At 39.7% G+C, this 20,915-nt stretch overlaps 1 protein-coding gene and 1 non-coding gene across 9 annotated transcripts in view; both read right to left on the bottom strand.

The window, feature by feature from the left end:
* Positions 1–5,492: 5,492 nt before the first annotated feature.
* trnaa-ugc (transfer RNA alanine (anticodon UGC)) lies at positions 5,493–5,565 on the bottom strand. Its single transcript has one exon. It is a non-coding gene; the product is annotated as a tRNA-Ala (tRNA).
* A 2,300-nt stretch (positions 5,566–7,865) lies between these two features.
* Positions 7,866–20,915, bottom strand: part of chl1b (cell adhesion molecule L1-like b) — a 75,673-nt gene continuing 62,623 nt past the window's right edge. For 6 of the 8 annotated variants that reach the window (XM_082967394.1, XM_014166367.3, XM_082967395.1 and 3 more), the window contains 5 exons: positions 16,384–16,497; positions 15,988–16,149; positions 15,422–15,553; positions 9,890–9,962; positions 7,866–8,815 (listed from right to left, as the gene is read on the bottom strand). In XM_082967394.1, the coding sequence (XP_082823520.1) occupies positions 8,608–8,815; positions 9,890–9,962; positions 15,422–15,553; positions 15,988–16,149; positions 16,384–16,497 (689 nt within the window). In that variant the 3' untranslated portion in view covers positions 7,866–8,607. Of the gene's footprint in view, positions 8,816–9,889; positions 9,963–15,421; positions 15,554–15,987; positions 16,150–16,383; positions 16,498–18,646; positions 18,719–19,837; positions 19,868–20,915 lie in introns of all 8 variants that reach the window. The other 2 variants (XM_014166368.3, XM_014166369.3) reach the window with 2 other exon arrangements.

Raw genomic sequence — 20,915 nt, forward strand, 5'->3', positions numbered from 1 at the left:
GTCACTTTGCCCTGCCTTTACGTACATATCTACTTCAAATATCTCATACCCCTGCACATTGATCTGGTACTGGTACTCCCTGTATATAGCTCCACATTGATCTGGTACTGGTACTCCCTGTATATAGCTCCACATTGATCTGGTACTCCCTGTATATAGCTCCACATTGATCTGGTACTGGTACTCCCTGTATATAACTCCATATTGATCTGGTATTGGTACTCCCTGTATATAGCTCCACATTGATCTGGTACTGGTACTCCCTGTATATAACTCCACATTGATCTGGTACTGGTACTCCCTGTATATATCTCCACATTGATCTGCTACTGGTACTCCCTGCATATAGCTCCACATTGATCTGGTACTGGTACTCCCTGTATATAGCTCCACATTGATCTGGTACCGGTACTCCCTGTATATAGCTCCACATTGATCTGGTACCGGTACTCCCTGTATATAGCTCCACATTGGTCTGGTACTGGTACTCCCTGTATATAACTCCACATTGATCTGGTACTGGTACTCCCTGTATACAGCTCCACATTGATCTGGTATTCGTACTCCCTGTATATAGCTCCACATTGATCTGGTACTGGTACTCCCTGTATATAGCTCCACATTGATCTGGTACTGGTACTCCCTGCATATAGCTCCACATTGATCTGGTACTGGTACTCCCTGTATATAACTCCACATTGATCTAGTACTAGTGCTCCCTGTATATAACTCCACATTGATCTGGTACTGGTACTCCCTGTATATAGCTCCACATTGATCTGGTACTGGTACTCCATGTAAATAGCTCCACATTGATCTGGTACTGGTACTCCCTGTATATAGCTCCACATTGATCTGGTACTGGTACTCCCTGTATATAGCTCCACATTGGTCTGGTACTGGTACTCCATGTATATAGCTCCACATTGATCTGGTATTCGTACTCCCTGTATATAGCTCCACATTGATCTGGTACTGGTACTCCCTGTATATAGCTCCACATTGATCTGGTACTGGTACTCCCTGTATATAGCTCCACATTGATCTGGTACTCCCTGTATATAGCTCCACATTGATCTGGTATTGGTACTTCCTGTATATAGCTCCACATTGATCTGGTACTGGTACTCCCTGTATATAGCTCCACATTGATCTGGTACTCCCTGTATATAGCTCCACATTGATCTGGTACTGGTACTCCCTGTATATAGCTCCACATTGATCTGGTACTGGTACTCCCTGTATATAGCTCCATAGTGATCTGGTACTGGTACTCCCTGTATATAGCTCCATAGTGATCTGGTACTGGTACTCTCTGTATATAGCTCCATAGTGATCTGGTACTGGTACTCCCTGTATATAGCTCCACATTGATCTGGTACTGGTACTCCCTGTATATAGCTCCATAGTGATCTGGTACTGGTACTCCATGTATATAGCTCCACATTGATCTGGTACCGGTACTCCCTGTATATAGCTCCACATTGATCTGGTACTGGTACTCCCTGTATATAGCTCCACATTGATCTGGTACTCCCTGTATATAGCTCCACATTGATCTGGTACTGGTACTCCCTGTATATAGCTCCACATTGATCTGGTACTGGTACTCCCTGTATATAGCTCCACATTGATCTGGTACTGGTACTCCCTGTATATAGCTCCACATTGATCTGGTACTGGTACTCCCTGTATATAGCTCCATAGTGATCTGGTACTGGTACTCCATGTATATAGCTCCACATTGATCTGGTACCGGTACTCCCTGTATATAGCTCCACATTGATCTGGTACTGGTACTCCCTGTATATAGCTCCACATTGATCTGGTACTGGTACTCCCTGTATATAGCTCCACATTGATCTGGTACTGGTACTCCCTGTATATAGCTCCATAGTGATCTGGTACTGGTACTCCATGTATATAGCTCCACATTGATCTGGTACCGGTACTCCCTGTATATAGCTCCACATTGATCTGGTACTGGTACTCCCTGTATATAGCTTCACATTGATCTGGTACTGGTACTCCCTGTATATAGCTCCACATTGATCTGGTACTGGTACTCCCTGTATATAGCTCCACATTGATCTGGTACTGGTACTCCCTGTATATAGCTCCAGATTGATCTGGTACTGGTACTCCATGTATATAGCTCCACATTGATCTGGTACTGGTACTCCCTGTAAATAGCTCCACATTGATCTGGTACTGGTACTCCCTATATATAGCTCCACATTGATCTGGTACTGCTCCTCCATGTATATAGCTCCACAGTAATATGGTATTCGTACTCCCTGTATATAGCTTCATTCTTGTGCATTTTATTCCTCTTGTGTTACTATTTTTATTTTTCGTATTATTATTTTTAACTCGGGAAGGGCTAATTAGTATGATGTGTTTGGTATGGTTACATAAGACAGATGGATACTTAAGGCAAAAACGAAAGTAGGGAGGTTGGAGGGACGTATAATGCAAACATCCAGCAACCCAAAGGTTACAAGTCTGAATCTCATCACGGACAATTTAAGCTACTTAGAAACTTTTACAACTTTTTAGCTACTTTTCAACTACTTAGCATGTTAGCAAACCCTTCGCCTAACCCTAACCATTTTAGCTAACCATTCCCTTAACTTAACCCTTTTAGCTAAGTCTAACCCTAACCTTAACCTTAACCACTACCCTAGCTAACGTTAGCCAGCTAGCTAACGTTAGCCACCTAGCTAACATTAGCCACCTAGTTAGAATTCATAACATATCATACATTTTACAAATTCATAACTTATTGTACATTTTGCAAATGTGTAACGTACAGTTGAAGTCGGAAGTTTACATACACTTAGGTTGGAGTCATTAAAACTCATTTTTCAATCACTCCATGCATTTATTGTTAACAAACAATAGTTTTGGCAAGTCGGTTAGGACATCTACTTTGTGCATGACACAAGTCATTTTTCCAACAATTGTTTACAGACAGATTATTTCACTTATAATTCACTGTATCACAATTCCAGTGGGTCAGAAGTTTACATAAACTAAGTTGGCTGTGCCTTTAAACAGCTTGGAAAATTCCTGAAAAATGTCATGGCTTTAGAAGATTCTGACAGGCTAATTGACATAATTTGAGTCAATTGGAGGTTTATCTGTGGATGTATTTCAAGTCCTACCTTCAAACTCTGTGCCTCTTTGCTTGACATCATGGGAAAATCTAAATAAATCAGCCAAGATCTCATAAAAAAAATTGTAGACCTCCACAAGTCTGGTTCATCCTTGGGAGCAATTTCCAAACGCCTGAAGGTACCACATTCATCTGTACAAACAATTGTATGCAAGTATAAACACCATGGGACCACGCAGCCATCATACCGCTCAGGAAGGAGACGCGTTCTGTCTCCTAGAGATGAATGTACTTTGGTGTGAAAAGTGCAAATCAATCCCAGAACAACAGCAAAGGACCTTGTGAAGATGCTGGAGGAAACCGGTAAAAAAGTATCTATATCCACAGTAAAACGAGTCCTATATTGACATAACCTGAAAGGCCGCTCAGCAAGGAAGAAGCCACTGCTTCAAAACCGCCATAAAAAAGCCAGACTACGGTTTGCAACTGCACATGGGGACAAAGATCGTACTTTTTGGAGAAATGTCCTCAGGTCTGATGAAACAAATATAGAACTGTTTGGCCATAATGACCATCGTTATGTTAGGAAGAAAAAGGGGGAGGCTTGCTAGCCGGAGAACACCATCCCAACCGTGAAGCACGGGGGTGGCAGCATCATGTTGTGGGGGTGCTTTACTGAAGGAGGGACTGGTGCACTTCACAAAATAGATGGCATCATGAGGTAGGAAAATTATGTGGACATATTGAAGCAACGTCTCAAGACATTAGTCAGATAGTTAATGCTTGGTTGCAAATGGGTCTTCCAAATGGATAATAACCCCAAGCACACATCCACAGTTGTGGCAAAATGGCTTAACAAAGTCAAGGTATTGGAGTGGCCATCACAAAGCCATGACCTCAATCCCATAGACATTTGTGGGCAGAACTGAAAAAGTGTGCGCGAGCATGGAGTCCTACAAACCTGACTCAGTTACACCAGCTCTGTCAGGAGGAATGGGCCAAAATTCACCCAACTTATTGTGGGAAGCTTGTGGAAGGCTACCTGAAACGTTTGACCCAAGTTAAACAATTTAAAGGCAATGCTACCAAATACTAATTGAGTGAATGTAAACTTCTGACCCACTGGGAATGTGATGAAAGAAATAAAAGCTGAAATAAATCATTCTCTCTACTACTTTTCTAACATTTCAGATTCTTAAAATAAAGTGGTGATCCTAATTGACCTAAGACAGGGAATTTTTACTAGGATTAAATGTCAGGAATTGTGAATAACTGAGTTTAAATGTATTTGGCTAAGGTGTATGTAAACTTCCGACTTCAACTGTATCATACAAATTTTAATTCGTAACATATCATCTGAAATGGGTGATGGATATCCACAAATGGATACATACCATACAAAACGTAACATATTATACTAAATGGAGTGTAATGGATTTACGTACAGAATAATACGAAATGCTCTGAGACCAGGTTGGATATTTGGCTCCTCCAGTGGCTGCGACCTGGATATCTGAAATAAACTAGAACTGGTGACACAGGAAATAATATATAGTGTGGGAGAGCCCATTTTTCCTCTACTTAATCCAGCCATTTGTTCCTGCTCTGGGCCGTCTATGCAAATGCTGACGTTGACCCGAGTTGTACATTATTTATAACTTTCCTAGTGATTTAGATGAAACGCTGTGGAAGTGCTTTGTCTGAAAATTCTTTCTGGCGTCACTGGGGCTCTTATAGGTTCATATTGTGCTCTGAGTCATTGACCTCTCCTCTCCTGCATTCATTCCTCAGCAGCCTCAGTAACACGAGCACAGGGGCTCAGTCCTTGTCCCTGCAGTCAATTACACTACACTAGAGGTAAGGGAGAACAATGTAGTGGGTTATTGACAGCTAAAAACATTTTAACGTACACAGAACATCCAAGCAGCCATATAATGGATCAATATAGCTGTTCCTCATGTAAAAACGTATTCTAAAATGGATAAAAATATTTTTTTCCTCATCAATCTACACATAATACACTATAATGACAAAGTGAAAAAGGTTTTTTGAATTTTTTGGCCCAGCCAGAGCCCAAACTTGAACCCGACTGAACATCTCTAGAGAGACCTGAAAATAGCTGTGCAGCGACACTCCCTATTCAATCTGACAGAGCTTGAGAGGATCTGCAGAGAAGAATGGGAGAAACTCCTCAATTTCAGGTGTGCCAAGCTTGTAGCGTCATACCCCGGAGGACTCATTTTACATTTACATTTTAGTCATTTAGCAGACGCTCTTATCCAGAGCGACTTACAGTAGTGAATGCATACATTTCATTTTCATTTCATACAATTATTATTATTATTATTATTATTATTATTTTTTTTTTGTACTTGGCCCCCCGTGGGAATCGAACCCACAACCCTGGCGTTGCAAACACCATGCTCTACCAACTGAGCTACGGGGGCAGCTGTAATCGCTGCCGAAGGTGCTGCAAACAAGTATTGAGTAAAGGGTCTGAAAACGTATGTAAATGTGATTTCATTTTTTCATTTTTAATAAATGTGCAAAAATGTCTAAACCTGTTTTTGCTTTGTCATTATGGGGTATTGTGTGTAGATCGATGTGGGAAAAAAACTATATAATCAATTTTTGAAAAAGGCTGTAACCTTTCAAAATGTGGAAAAAGTCAAGGGGTCTGAATACTTTCCGAAGGCACTGTATATAGCAGTTTTCTTTTATATATTTATTTTGTCTGCTGAGTCCTAAAGAACAAATGTGGTCCCTCACACAGGAGGAAGTGTGACTTGTAAAGTTCAGTCAAATGGAACAGGGTAACCCATCATGACCTGATCAGTGTGATACTCTACTCTCTGCTATCTGCTTTTCCATGTGATTATAGCCCTGCTCCTTTATCCACTGACTGAACCCACCCCTTTGATTTCCCATGTTAGTCTCCTGAGGCACAAGTTGTTTTAAACAACCCATTAACAACCTTGGAGACAGGCCTGACATTGAAGTGATTTATTTTCAGATAAACGTTTCCCCCCCACTGTTCTCAGACTTCTGATTTGAAGGCTGTTATGATTGGCGTGTGATCTGTTTCTGCATATGATATTGCTTCTCGCTAATTAACACCTGATGAAGTCAATACATATTCGAAACTCAAAGCTGAAGAAACATATGCATTCTAGAATCTATGAATTAGAGAAGCTCCTTTGGCACAATTTGAGGTAAACATGTAATTGAGTGATCACTGTAGATATGCAATACATTTCAGTAACAGAACTAACCCCACACAAAGTATACACATTCATGTCCCAATAGTGTTATGCATTATTTACAACAGACAGAACACTTACCACAATTGTAACATAGTCATGTTCCGCATCCTAACCAGTAGATGTTATAATTGCAAAGCTTTCTGCAGAATGTTCAGTGTATCACAAACCCCAAAGCACAAATTGTTTATATTGAAGTGGAAGTATTCTTTATATGAACAGTTTAAAGACGGACAGTCAGTCCATGGCCAACGGTTATGAAAAGTGAAACAATTTAATAACATCAAAAACATCCACAAACGTTCTGAAACACATGCAATAGCTGTACATGTTATTTTTTGTTGTACAAAGACGCAATAGAAGGCGATCGTCGTGTTAACGTTTAGGTTGACTTTAAAACAGGCCTACTACTGTGATTCGTTTTTTTTGGAGTTGAACGGCAGTGTCTAAAATGGCATGCAAGTTGAAATGAGCAAGGCTGTTCTAAGAACATTGGGACAACATTAAGCCATGCTTTAATTTGTATTTTGATGAACTAGAATAGATCAAGCGGTAACTCGGTTGATAATTGTCTGCATGTTGTAGCAAGCTGTCACATAAAACCACTGAATCACAGCCTCGCCGTGGAAACCGGATCAGAAACGTCTACAACAACAGTATAAGTACTTTCCTGTTATCAAATGAGAGTTCTCAGAGCACCTGGGTCGTTCCATGAAATGAGTGCCTTTTGTGTCCCTTTGATATATTAAGTAGAAATTGTACACAAATGTTGAATTGCCTGTTATAGTAAATGAAGTAGCCTTCAATATAGACCACATGGAAAATTCAAGAAATCAGATTTTTTATATGAATAGACATAAAATTCATGTCGCTCTGTGCATCCTCTGTGATTTTAATCCACTTAACCCCAACATTCTCCAAGTTTTCACCATCATTGTAAAGCCCTAGTTATTTTGATGCTTTGACACTCATTTCTGATGATGATGATTTATTTTATGTGATTAGTAATTCATTTTAAGCTTAACAAAAAAAAAACTGTCCGTCATTTTAATGTCAACCCTGTTACGTGAACTGAACTCTTGTTTTAATATAGTGAAACTATTCATTTTCAAATCTTTTTTTCAAAAGAAACATTGAACGTCTAATAGTTATAATTACAGTATAAATGCAGGTGAGCTGTTTCTACTCTTTTCGGACATTTTCTGGTCTTTTGTGGAGGAATACTGAGCGAGTCGATCATAACACATTAACCCTGTAACCCATAGATCAACAGGCTAGACATTTTTTTATAATGCCATTTTCTTTGTGAAGCTTGCATTCAATTGCCCCTCCCTGTTGCACACAACAAGCTTATTTCCCCCCAGTCACAAGGGGATTCATGGCTGATTTAAGATGAAGTTTTAAGATGAACCCTGTTACGGTCAATCCTGTTACTTTATTTGCCACTTAATAGGCACTTACTATAGTTTTATTTAAAAAAACATTGAGACGGGAAAAAGTGTTTTTTATTAAGTTGAACATTTGGTCTTTATGACAGAATATTAAAATGAGGTAAAAAATATATATAATGTTTACCAAATTACACTACTCAAAAGGCACCTAATCAGTGGAACGACCCACCTGCCTTAGGTCTTTTGTGTATTTCATCATGTGATATAACTAAGGCATCCATTTTGTATTATTTTGTCATGTATAAAACCAGGAAATAAGTTAATAAACAACTTTTGTACACATATTAAAATCATATTTAATGAATGCATTTCAAATATAAAATGTCAATAATATTTGCTTCAGCTGAACAAGACAGACATCATACGCTCACATACGCTTGTTGTTTGCTAAAAGACCTGGCAGTATAACACAAGGAGAAATGTGGACTGGAGTTTTCTTAATTTCTTCCTTTTATATTTGACTGGATTACAAACAGTTGTTGCATTTGACAAAAAAATGCAAAAGCCTCAAAGGTTTTCACTGATTTGCGGTAATATAAAACACTCCACACATACAATAATATATACATTTCGAAATGATGCATTCTGTTACAGTTTGATAAAAGGACAAGCTTTATAAAATGAAGATGGCAGTGCAGCTGACAATGACAAATTACATTTCACATGAGATTCTGCTTGGTATGGATGATGTCATGTACTTCCTTTATTAAGTCCCCCCCTCCACCAGTCTGATGAAAGTGTTGTCCTAAGGATGGATGATGGCCCCTTTTCCTTTCTCTTACGCTTTGCTCTGATTGGTGGTTCCTTTGACTTCCACGGACACCCTTTTTTCCTTGCGTCCAGCGTACTCGCCGATAAAGGAGCCATCCTCGTTGAACTGGGCGTCCTCATCCCCATAGTCCACCAGGCTGTCCCCACTGTCCTCTGCTTTGATCTGTCCGCTCAGAGAGTGCTGGCTGCCCTTCAGTGGCTTCTCATCGTTGTCACTGTGTCAGAACACGATGGCACAAAGACAGGGGATTTAAAATCCACCTAATTTCACTCATGGCTTAACTCAATAGGCTTTACTGGTGAGGACAGGGACACAGGCGGGTTTGAACCCATAAAGCTTCAATGAAGAGCTTCGGTGATTTGGCAGCGATGTTTACCTCTGACTGATGGACAGAGGAAAAATGATCAAATATGTCAAGTGTACTTAAACTCTACATGTACAGTATATCCATGTACTATATGTGACAATGAATGGGATGATTTAAAGTAGACAGGGTATTGATGTGGATGTCGGGCTGTTGTAGTGTTCAATTATAGTGTGCTTCAGCGTTCTGAGCATTTTTAGATTTTGGAGCAAACATACAATAAATGTGCTTTCCTGTTGTCTGACGTTTTGACGCCATATATTTTAAGGACCACACACACCACTCTAGTTCTCAACTTTACTGTGACCATATGGCGAAAGATGTCTAGGCTACTTTTGCTTCAATTTAGGTTCTGAGTGTGAGACTCTACTGATTGGAGTGGTGTGCGGGTCTCTGAGTTGCATTCTTTGAGTGTGTTCTGAATCGGACCAGTGGAGGATTAATGAATTGAGCACAGATATTATTGCCCCCGGAGATGAGCTGCATTCAATTACACAGATTGGTTTTAGCCTCCTGCTAGGTTGTGTTGTGGCCAGGCAGCCATCCTTCATTGAGCTCCATTCAGAAACAATTAGTAACATCTGAACAATGAGGCTGTTACTGCTAATGAGCTGAGCTCTACCACCACACGTCTACCTAATCACAACGCACCGTATAGGGTGATACCACATCGACATCACGAATTCGTCAACAACAACAGGGGTGTTTGTTGCTGTTTACCACATACATGTTACGCCTACATGCTACTCAGCCCATCGCATGTCTCGAACAGGGATGTCTGTGAGGGTCCGTGTATAGCTCATGCATGTGGGGTTTTCTTTTAAATCAGGAGAAATGCACAGATAGAATTATATGATGTGATACAATTCAGAACATTGGGTACAATGGATTCTCGATGCAGTGGTGGTTGGAGGTGTGATTTACCTGTATTCACAGAAGGTGTCATCATGCATACCCTGGGATTCAAGGTCTGGGTGGAGGTCCTCTTTCTCCTTTACTGCTCAGAGAGAAAGATCATTATTTAGGAGACCATGAGTACAGTATAACACTCCATAACATTTTTTTTTACCTTCCCTTACAAAATAAACTGGTGAAATGGCTGCTTTCACATGTTGAGCTTAAATTTCACAATATATTTTGTCTCAATTGCCTCAAGGCTTAAAAATCCTTCTTTAATCTGTCTCCTCCCCTTCATCTACAGTCATCTACAGTGATTGAGTGACATCAATAAGGGATCATAGCTTTCACCAGTCTATGCCATAGAAAAAGCATGTTCATAATGTTTTGTACACAGGTTGGAATACTACTGTGAAATCGTGAAAATGGTGATGCCATTTTAGTGTAAGAGCTGTTTGAAAAGACAGTCTGAAATATCAGCCTGTTATGGTGGGATGGATTTTTTTGCCTGCCTGGTGACATCAAAAGGTGGTAAATTAGTTATTAGACCAATGAGAAAGAGTGTTCCAAACCTCTCTGCCAATAACTGTTAGTTTCTAGTTTTCCCCTTTCCACTCAGACCACTTCCAGACAGTCCTAGAAAAATTCTTGCTTGAGAAATTGCTCTTTGCTAATGTTTCTTTTTGACTATTTGTATTGAAAACAATCACAGTAAAGTATTTAATTGTTAACCATAAATCATTGCTATTGAGATAAAAACGGCTGCATTGGACCTTTAACGTGTGAAATTCACATTTGCAGTTTTACATGTAAGAAAACTCCATGTGTAAATCTCACTTTCACATGTGGAATTGCAAGTTCACGTGTTAAAAACAATCACGTGAAAATCACATTTGCAATTTCACATATAAGAAAACTCCACATGTGAAAATCTTACTTAGCTTATCTGAGTATAATAATTCAAGTAAAAAACTATTATTTCTGTTTTCTGAGCCATCCACTCCATTATTAGTCCTCCATGGTGTTGCATTGATATACATGTATACTTAGCGCTACCACTAGGGAGAGGCATTCAGAGTGTTACTGCTGTAAGCGTGTTGGTCCGTGACCATTGGAAGAAGCCCAGTGAAAAGAACAGAAAAGATAGCTCTCTGTGTCTCATAATTCATTATCCTGGTTATATTTTTTTTACCTTTATTTAACTAGACAAGTCAGTTAAGAACAAATTCTTATTTGCAATTACAGCCTAGGAACAGTGGGTTAACTGCCTTGTTCAGGGGCAGAAAGACATATTTTTACCTTGTCAGGTCAGGGATTCAATCTAGCAACCTTTCGGTTACTGGCCCAATGCTCTAACCACTAGGGTACCTGCCGCCCCACTTGTGTAGTTAGCATCATAAAAAGTAACCTAAAATACAAATAATTAGCGTGATTAATATGTACACATGTAAATACCCTCAATATGAGCACTTGTTTATAAATATAACAACAATATTCTCTGAAATGCCATGTTGTTCTCGTTGACTTGGACACAAAAGTGGTTACATTTTCAAAATCTATATAGAACATCTTTAAATAAACTGTGTTGATATTTTTGGTCATTTTAATTGTTTTGACTGAGTGAAAAACGAGTAAGATGTCCCCATTCACATGAGTGTAGCCAAGCTAAATAACTAGCTAGCTAGTTCACTTTTGTGTGCAAGTCAAAGAGAACAACATGGCATTTCAGAGGATATTGTTGTTATATTTATAAACAAGGGCTCATATTGAGTGTATTTACATGTCTACATATTAATCACTTTAATGATTTGTATTTTAGAAGGTTTTATGAAATTTGTATCCAATGGTGGCATGCTAACTACTAACCGCTAGCTAGCTTAGTGATAGTGATAGCTAACCTTCAATGTTGTCCTATTTACCTATTTTTCGCTTCTGTTATTGTTAACTGTTCATTGGTTTTGTTACATTTAATAAACAGGCCTAAAAGGGATTTTAATGTATTTGAAAATGTGTGAATTTGTTTGCGTTTGGAATTAATGTAAACAGATACTTTTCTATAAAGAGATGATTTAGAATTAGGGCTGTCAGAGTTAATCAGTTAACTCGAGTTAAACTCAAGTTAAAATCGTGATTAATCGCATTAATCAAAATACACTGAATCATCCAAAATACATAATCGATACAGCTAAAAACAACAATGCGAAGTCAAAACAAGTTGAGATTGAGGTTAACGAAAGTGTGTTTTATCAATTTAGCTGATTTTGCTAACTGTTACTTTGGACAAATTCAAGACGTCAATGCTTTTTATAAAAACATCTTAAATTACAGCTCAATTTTAGCAACTTGACAAAAATGTTAAATGTTTGACTGCCCTATTCGGAATTGAACAGTCAAAATTCAGAGATTGTGAGAAATGTATAATAAATATACACTGGATGAGAAAAAGTGTCGACCCGTTTGTTTTAATGGTCATGACGTTGGCTTCTCCCGTTGGAGACACGGGTTCTAGTGAAATGTATAATATCGTTTGGAAACGTGTCAAATGAGTCAGATGAAAAAAAAAAACGTGAAAAATGTACTTGTCAAAAATCCATGTAGTGTCCGAAAACCACCTGTCTGACTCATGTGGTAAAAAAAAGCTGTAATTATTTTTTTCGCACAAGTGTTTTTTACATTTTTAAAAAATTGTAATGCTTGATGAAGACACAATAATGTTCTGTTAAAACGCCTTACAAGTTCTCTCACATTCTGAAGTAATAACATACCGTAAATTCCGGACTATAAGCCGCAACTTTTTTCCCAGTTTTGAACCTCGCGGCTTAAACAATGACGCGGCTAATATATGGATTTTTCCCGCTTTCAATTTCTTTTATCCAAAAAAACACATTCTGTGACGTGCTCAGTTTTTTGGCGGCATGAAGCTTTCATTAGACCAATGAAATTGCCGAATGGGTTAAGGTCAAACAACTTTTTTGTTTACTGTTTAGATTAAATCGAGCGCTCTCAAACTTCCCATCATTCTGATTACGGTAGTCATTTTGTCACCCTCATCATGGCAAAGACACGGAGAAATGCATATGATGCAGCTTTCAAGTTGAAGGCGATTGATCTGGCTGTTGGAAAAGGAAATAGAGCTGCTGCACGGGAGCTTGGTCTTAATGAGTCGATGATAAGACGTTGGAAACAGCAGCGTGAGGAATTGACTCAGTGCAAAAAGACAACTAAAGCTTACTGCTAATTTTTTATTTTTTGTTACAAAACGTGTTTCGTTAAAGCCTTTTTTTTTTTTACAAGCCGTGTTTCGTTAACCTGTTGGGTCTAGGGGGCAGCATTTGCACGTCTGGATAAAAAAAATGTACCCGATTTAATCTGGTTACTAATCCTACCCAGTAACTAGAATATGCATATACTTATTATATATGGATAGAAAACACTCTAAAGTTTCCAAAACTGTTTGAATGGTGTCTGTGAGTATAACAGAACTCATTTGGCAGGCAAAACCCTGAGACATTTTCTGACAGGAAGTGGATACCTGATGTGTTGTATTGACTTTAAACCTATCCCATTGAAAAACACAGGGGTTTAGGAATATTTTGGCACTTCCTATTGCTTCCACTAGATGTCACCAGCCTTTACAAAGTGTTTTGAGTCTTCTGGAGGGAGATCTGACCGAACAAGAGCCATGGAACGGTGATGTCCCATTAGACACCTGGCGCGCTACTTCATGTTGGGTACCCTCGTTCCAATACGTTATAAAATAGTATGCATTCGTCCACCTTGAATATTATTCATGTTCTGGTTAAAAAAGGCCCTAATGATTTATGCTATACAACGTTTGACATGTTTGAACGAACGGAAATATATTTTTTCCCCTCGTTCATGACGAGAAGTCCGGCTGGCTTACATCATGTGCTAACGAGACGGAGATTTTTGGACATAAATGATGAGCTTTTTTGAACAAAACTACATTCGTTATGGACCTGTGATACCTGGAAGTGACATCTGATGAAGAGAATCAAAGGTAATGGATTATTTACATAGTATTTTCGATTTTAGATCTCCCCAACATGACGTCTAGTCTGTATCGCAACGCGTATATTTCTGGGCGCAGTGCTCAGATTATTGCAAAGTGTGATTTCCCAGTAAGGTTATTTTTAAATCTGGCAAGTTGATTGCGTTCAAGAGATGTAAATCTATAATTCTTTAAATGACAATATAATATTTTAACAATGTTTTCTAATTTTAATTATTTAATTTGTGACGCTGACTTGACTGCCGGTTATTGGAGGGAAACGATTTCCTCAACATCAATGCCATAGTAAAACGCTGTTTTTGGATATAAAAATGAACTTGATAGAACTAAAAATGCATGCATTGTCTAACATAATGTCCTAGGAGTGTCATCTGATGGAGATTGTAAAAGGTTAGTGCATCATTTTAGCTGGTTTTATGGTTTTGGTGACCCTGTCTTTGACTTGACAAAACATTACACACAACTCTTGTAAATGTACTGTCCTAACATACTCTAAATTTATGCTTTCGCCGTAAAACCTTTTTGAAATCGTAAAACGTGGTTAGATTAAGGAGATGTTTATCTTTCAAATGGTGTAACATAGTTGTATTTTTGAAAAATTTGAATTTTGACATTTATTTGGATTCAAATTTGCCGCTCTTGAAATGCACCTGCTGTTGATGGAGTGCACCACGGGTGGCACGCTAGCGTCCCACCTAGCCCCAAGAGGTTAAAGCCTGTGTAAAGTTCATTTGTTTCAACGTACCGGTAGGCACCTGCGGCATATAGACATCTGCGGCTTATTTATGTTCAAAATAATAATTTCTTTAAAATTCAGTGGGTGCGGCTTATATTCAGGTGCGCTTAATAGTCCGGAAATTACGGTACTCAGTGCTTGATGTCAGCAACATTTACAATATGAGTAACAACTAAATCCTCATTTCAAAGTGGGAAGCTTACTATCAGTGAAAGTGCAGGAGGTAGTGTTTAATGAAGGCAACACAGAACAAAGCCATGTGATTTAGACTGTCTTTCTGACATGATAGGCGATTAGCTGAGCCCAATAAGTGTATAAAGATGAAAGGTACTGTAAAATACCCCCCATCCCCCACAGACAGGACTGGCATTAAGATACCCTGGCTGGTCCTTATGGCATCACCCCACCACTGGCATGTGACCATAACATTTGCATATCTTCTGTGTATTTTGTGCATTGTATGCTTTGTTATTCAAATTCAGCATATCCCAAATATGATATGCTGTATTTAAATGTTATGAATACAAATGCATATGCTCCCATTAATTCAAGTTCCCATTATACTCTAAATATATCAGCGTTGACATTTTGAGCAGTGGTGTGATGTATATTTCTACAAATAATAACACATCAGCTTAAGTATATCTATAATGGTGTCCAGAGTGATGTATCATTTCTCTTTTGTAACGAGGACTCTAAATGGAAATATAATGATGCCTAGTGTAATGATTAGTTAACATTCATAAGGTGCAGTGTGTGTGTGTGTGTGTGTGTGTGTGTGAGCACCTACCAGCATATTTCCCTCCTTTATTTCTGTTGACAAAGCAGGCGATTAACACAATGAGTGTGAGGACAGCCACGGCACACATCAGCCCGATGAACCAGCCCTGGGTGGAGATTCCTCCATGGATGCTTGCCAGACCTGAGGAGAACAACAACACAACTCTTTGACATTGACTTGACCCTGCCTTTCACGAGGACACTTAATTGAATGTTTACATCGACAAAGTCTATCTGATGCAGAGGCAGAGAGGCAGCAGGTTACGCTGAAATGGAAATGTACCCGTATTAATATTAAACAGCTAATCCCCTTGTCTAATTAATCAACTGAGGAGGCTGTTCAAACAGAAATTCATTCACCAAGTCACACAGAATGTTTTTTTTTTTGGGGGGGGATCCTATTGACACTGAGAAAACCATGCATGATACCTTGAGACACGTTCAAGGACATTGGTGCACCTGCATAGACCTAGTACTCAATAAGACATCAATTGGTTGTGGTGCTGATGTAGGTGGGGGGGGTTGAATGAGGGGTGGGAGAGCGTTTGCTTCTTTTCCTGTGGCATCCCTGCTCACCTTTATCCCTGGTCCTGATTACATCTTCAAAAATACTAGAATTATCAACCCAGTTCTTAGTCATAAGGCGCACAGTGTACGCAGTTCCAGGCTCCAGCCCCTCAATGATGTGGAAAGTCTTAGAGGTGTTTACTGCCTCAGAGATCTTCCAGTTACCTTTACCTATAAGGTGCACAATCAGGGAGGGTTAGTACTCATGAGGGGTGAAGGTTCAAGGGTTAAAGGTTACTTACAGAGAGTTCGATGAAATAACACAGAACAACATTTCTAGCATGTAACGTTAACGGTAATACGGAATACAGATTTCTCAGATGTTACCAATACATTCAAAATCCCCTTAAACATGTATCACTATAAAATAGACTACAAATGGACAGAGAAGTAATATGCGCTTACGGTTGATCATATATGCAACATAAAACTCTGAATCGGTTTGTTCGCTTCCCGGAATCCAGCTGATATTTGCAAAGTTGTCACTAACTGAGGAACTAATGTTCAACAGGGCTGGGACTGACAGACAGATGAGGGGTGAAAAGGGGAGAAACGGCAGAACAGGGTTAGTAAAGGATAGTCACGAGAAGACAGATTACATCCACACAAAAAAAAAACATTGGATCGGAAGCTGGCCAGAGATGTTGATTAAGTCAATCCATTTGCTTACGTGTTTCATTCCTAATATTACTGTAGGACACAGAATTAAGGCTTATCAACAACTTTAACACATTTCATGAATCACTTGGAATGAAATTGCCAAAGGAAAACAACAATGATATGGAAATGTTTAGACAAGGAAAGTTCGCAGAGCTGAATGGAAATCTATAGATAGCATGCATCCAGTGAAACCTGCAGACGAAAGAACAAAGCAAAACCCTGCTTATTGACACCAAAAATGTATGCGTTTTCTTAAGCAATACCACTGACTGCTCTCACTTTTCAAATCACATAGATTTACCCTGCTGCAATACATATGTACTGTACACTGAGTGTATTAAATATTAAGAACACCTGCTCCTTCCATGACATAGACTGACCAGGTGCATCCAGGTGAAAGATATGATCCCTTATTGATGTCACTTGTTAAATCCACTTCGATCTGTGTAGATGAAGGGGAGGAGACAGGTTAAAGAAGGATGTTTAAGCCTCGAGACAATTGAGACATGGATTGTGTGTGTGCCATTCAGAGCAATATAATGATTGAAGTGCCTTTGAACGGGTATGGTAGTAGGTTTGAGTGTGTCAAGAACTGCAATGCTGCTGGGTTTCCCGTGTGTGTCAAGAATGGTCCACCTCCCAAAGGACAAATTGAGGGTATTCTCAGGGCACAAATACACAATATTATAATGTTTTGTACACTCAGTGTACAAACCCCTATGGAAAATATGCTTAAGATGTGGAGGGGTTCAAGTGGTTCATGTAGATGGGTCCAAGCACAAAATTGAGCTTTTCTTCTACAACAGTAAACACTTCAATGGGAATGTTAAATATCAGAGGTTAGTAAGTCCCTTTGCCTCACTACAGTTTAACTCAGGTGTGGTGAATACATTAGACAACAACAGACTAATAAAGACTCTGAAGACTCTGACACTCCAAGAATAAATCAAAGAACCACTGTACCAGGAGTGATGGTGAGAATCATGCATCACACCATATTGCTAAAGTTGGTAAAAGAAAGCTATGGTTTGACCCGGTCAACAGCAACCAATCCCCTTCATTTCCCTCGGGCATACATGCAAATCTGTGACTGCGTCTCCTGCTCAGGTGTCATTATTTTCTCAGGTGATAATTCAGTACACAAGGACACCTGTGTCTGTGCTGCCCATCCCTGTGAGCACAAATGACACACCGTGGGTAATGCTGATATATGACTTCGTAACTATGGTAATTCCCATCATTCGCTTAGTATGATGACTAAGTGACACGGGGCCTAACTAAAAATATCCCAGGGCTTGGCGTGTTTGTCACCGCGCTGCTCAGCCTGGTATTAAAGGCTGCAGAAAGCATCTGCTGTCACAGCAGGGAGCACAGCCCTGGCCCTGCCACAATGCCTGAAAGATGGCTCTTCAAAGTCAGGGAGTTCTATAAAAGGAGTGCCCCAGTACACAGAAATATTCTGATCTACAGCTTTCAACAGCTTTCAATTTGTCCACTTATCTCAGTCCCCTAAATATGACCGTCTCTTTAAGAGCTCGCACCTCCTCCTCACTCTGCCTGGCTAAGCCGACATTCTCCTCAGCTCAAATGGTGCTACGGACATTTGCTTGCCCCACAGCACTATTGTTGTTTACCCAGTTGAAGGTTACATGGAAATGTTCAGGTGACTGTTTGGTCAATATTCTGCTGTGTAAAAGAGGACCGGGCCCCCCCCCCCCCCCAAAAAAAATCAATCCTTGACAATTAGACATATTTGTCCTGTTTGAACTACAACACACTACACTCCCACCTTCGGGTATGGAATAGATTCAATAACGTGACTGTCTGTTGATGAGCTTGTTGAGCCGTTTGCTGGAACTTTAACTCAACATCGATGCTGAGGCTAGTTTTTCATTGATCGAAGTTAAGCTCAAAATAGAGGATTTGTGTCATAGCGATCACTAGAGTTGACAGTTTTTCCACCTATGACTATCATTACCATACTGAGCACAATTGGTGACATGAATACCTATGTTGGAACGGGTGGCATTGGACACGTGGGAGACTGCAGTGCTTGGAGGTGAGGGGGAGGCAGACTGGTCTGAAAAGAAAGACAGATCTTGAGATTATTGGCTATTTTTTGGAGTGAAGGAGGGGGAGCTACTGTCTGCTGACTACTAGTAGAATTGTTAGTACACTACAACTATGGGTAAAGTGAACTGATGTTAGTTTCTAGTCTACAGATATGTCTACTATAATGACTAGTCAAGGTGGTTACTACTACAGAGCAATGCATACCATCAAAGAACTAGGAAACAAGGTGTAATTTCTGGTTAGATATGATCATTGGTAATAATTTGTCCTACAGGAAGTGACCATTCTACTGTTCAGTTTGAGGCAAAGACGCCATCATTTGAACGCTGAATGACACTACAATAGAGATGCCTGTCTGATAGCCTTCCTGTACGTTGCACTTAAAGTTGAATTTGATCCCGTTGCTTTTGTAATACAGGTGGCATTGATCCTGCCGTTGTTAGAACACAAGTCAATATTCATTTAGGGATTCACTAATGAGATCGGATTCATATGAATTTATAATCAGGATCCTCATTACCATTTGTTATTGTAGAGAAAACCACAAACTTTGTCTGGAAACAGGGGAGTCTGTATTGGTCTACTAACGAAAGGAGGCATCAGAGTGCTCAGCGCTGATGGCAAGGGCACGCAACAGACAAGGGCAATTATTCACAGATGAGAGGAGTATCTGCATCATTTTAGCTTCGTATTTGTGCGAAATATTAAAAGGTCTTAATTGTTGCCGACATCAGATTCAGTAACTTTCGCTAAATGCCCGCTTGACCCATTCAACCATGGAGGCAGGCAGGGCCTAGGAGCTGGCTGGAGCTGTCACCTCCCACCCGTTTATCAGCCCTTTATCCATATTCATGCTCTCACAGCGAGTCTATGTTAAAGGAACTATAGCTGACAGAAATCACGCGAGCAGGTATATGAAAAGAATAGCATGAGTCTTTCTCAGAAATGGAATGAGAGAGAGCTACAGTTCTACTCAACTATCCACCAAGGATGTGATACAACTAATGAACTGCAGACTCATACAGTAATACATTTCGACATAGTTAATATACCCGAGGGCGTGACTTGCAACAGCGTTAGACAACAGTAGTTGTTTTTTACTGCACATAAACAGAAATCTACATACTGAAGTTGACAGTGGATACCGCTGTTGAAGCTGGTGAAGAGAAGGAAAAGAAAAAAGGAAAGCATTGCCAAGCAGGTACATGTATTGAAAGTTGTTGATAGGCATACATTATTTTCAATAGCATAAGTTAAAAGCCTTAAATATACTGAACAAAAACACAAACGTAACATGCAACAATTTCTAAGATTTTTCTGAGTAACAGTTCAAATAAAGAAATCAGTCAATTGAAATGAATTCATTAGGCCCTAATCTATGGATTTCACATAACTGGGAATACAGATATGCATCTGTTGGTCACAGATACCTTTTTAAAAAAGGTTGGGGTGTGGATTAGAAAACCAGTCAGTAGCTGGTGTGACTACCATTTGTCTCATACAGCGCGACACATCTCCATCGCAGAGTTGATCAGGCTGTTGACTGTGGCCTGTGTAATGTTGTCCCACTCCTCTTCAATGGCTGTGCGAAGTTGCTGGATATTGGCGGGAAATGGAACACGCTGTCATACACATCGATCCAGAGCATCCCAAACTTGCTCAATGTTTGACATGTCTGGTGAGTATGCAGGCCATGGAAGAACTGGGACATTTTCATCTTTCAGGAATTGTGTACAGATACTTGCGACATAGGGCCGTGCTTATCATGCTGAAACATGAGGTGATGTCGGCGGATGAGTGGCACAACAATAGGCCTCAGGATCTTGTCACGGTATCTCTGTGCATTCAAATTGCCATCAATAAAATGCATTTGTTTCCCTTTGTTCACAACGTTGACATCAGCAAACCGCTCGCCCACACGACGGCATACACTTGGTCTGCGGTTGTGAGGCCAGTTGGACGTGGAGTCTTATGATAGAGAAATTAACATGACATTCTCTGGCAACAGCTCTGGTGGACATTCCTGCAGTCAGCATGCCAATTGCACGCTCCCTCAAAACTTGAGACATCTGTGGCATTGTGTTTTGTGACAAACCTGCACATTTTAGAGTGGCCTTTTATTGTCCCCAGCAAAAGGTGCACCTGTGTAATGAACATGCTGTTTAGTCAGCGTCTTGATATGCCACACCTGTCAGGTGGATGGA

The sequence above is a fragment of the Salmo salar genome, chromosome 22 (genome assembly GCF_965601325.2).
Source record: "Salmo salar chromosome 22, fSalSal1, whole genome shotgun sequence".
NCBI lineage: Eukaryota > Metazoa > Chordata > Actinopteri > Salmoniformes > Salmonidae > Salmo > Salmo salar.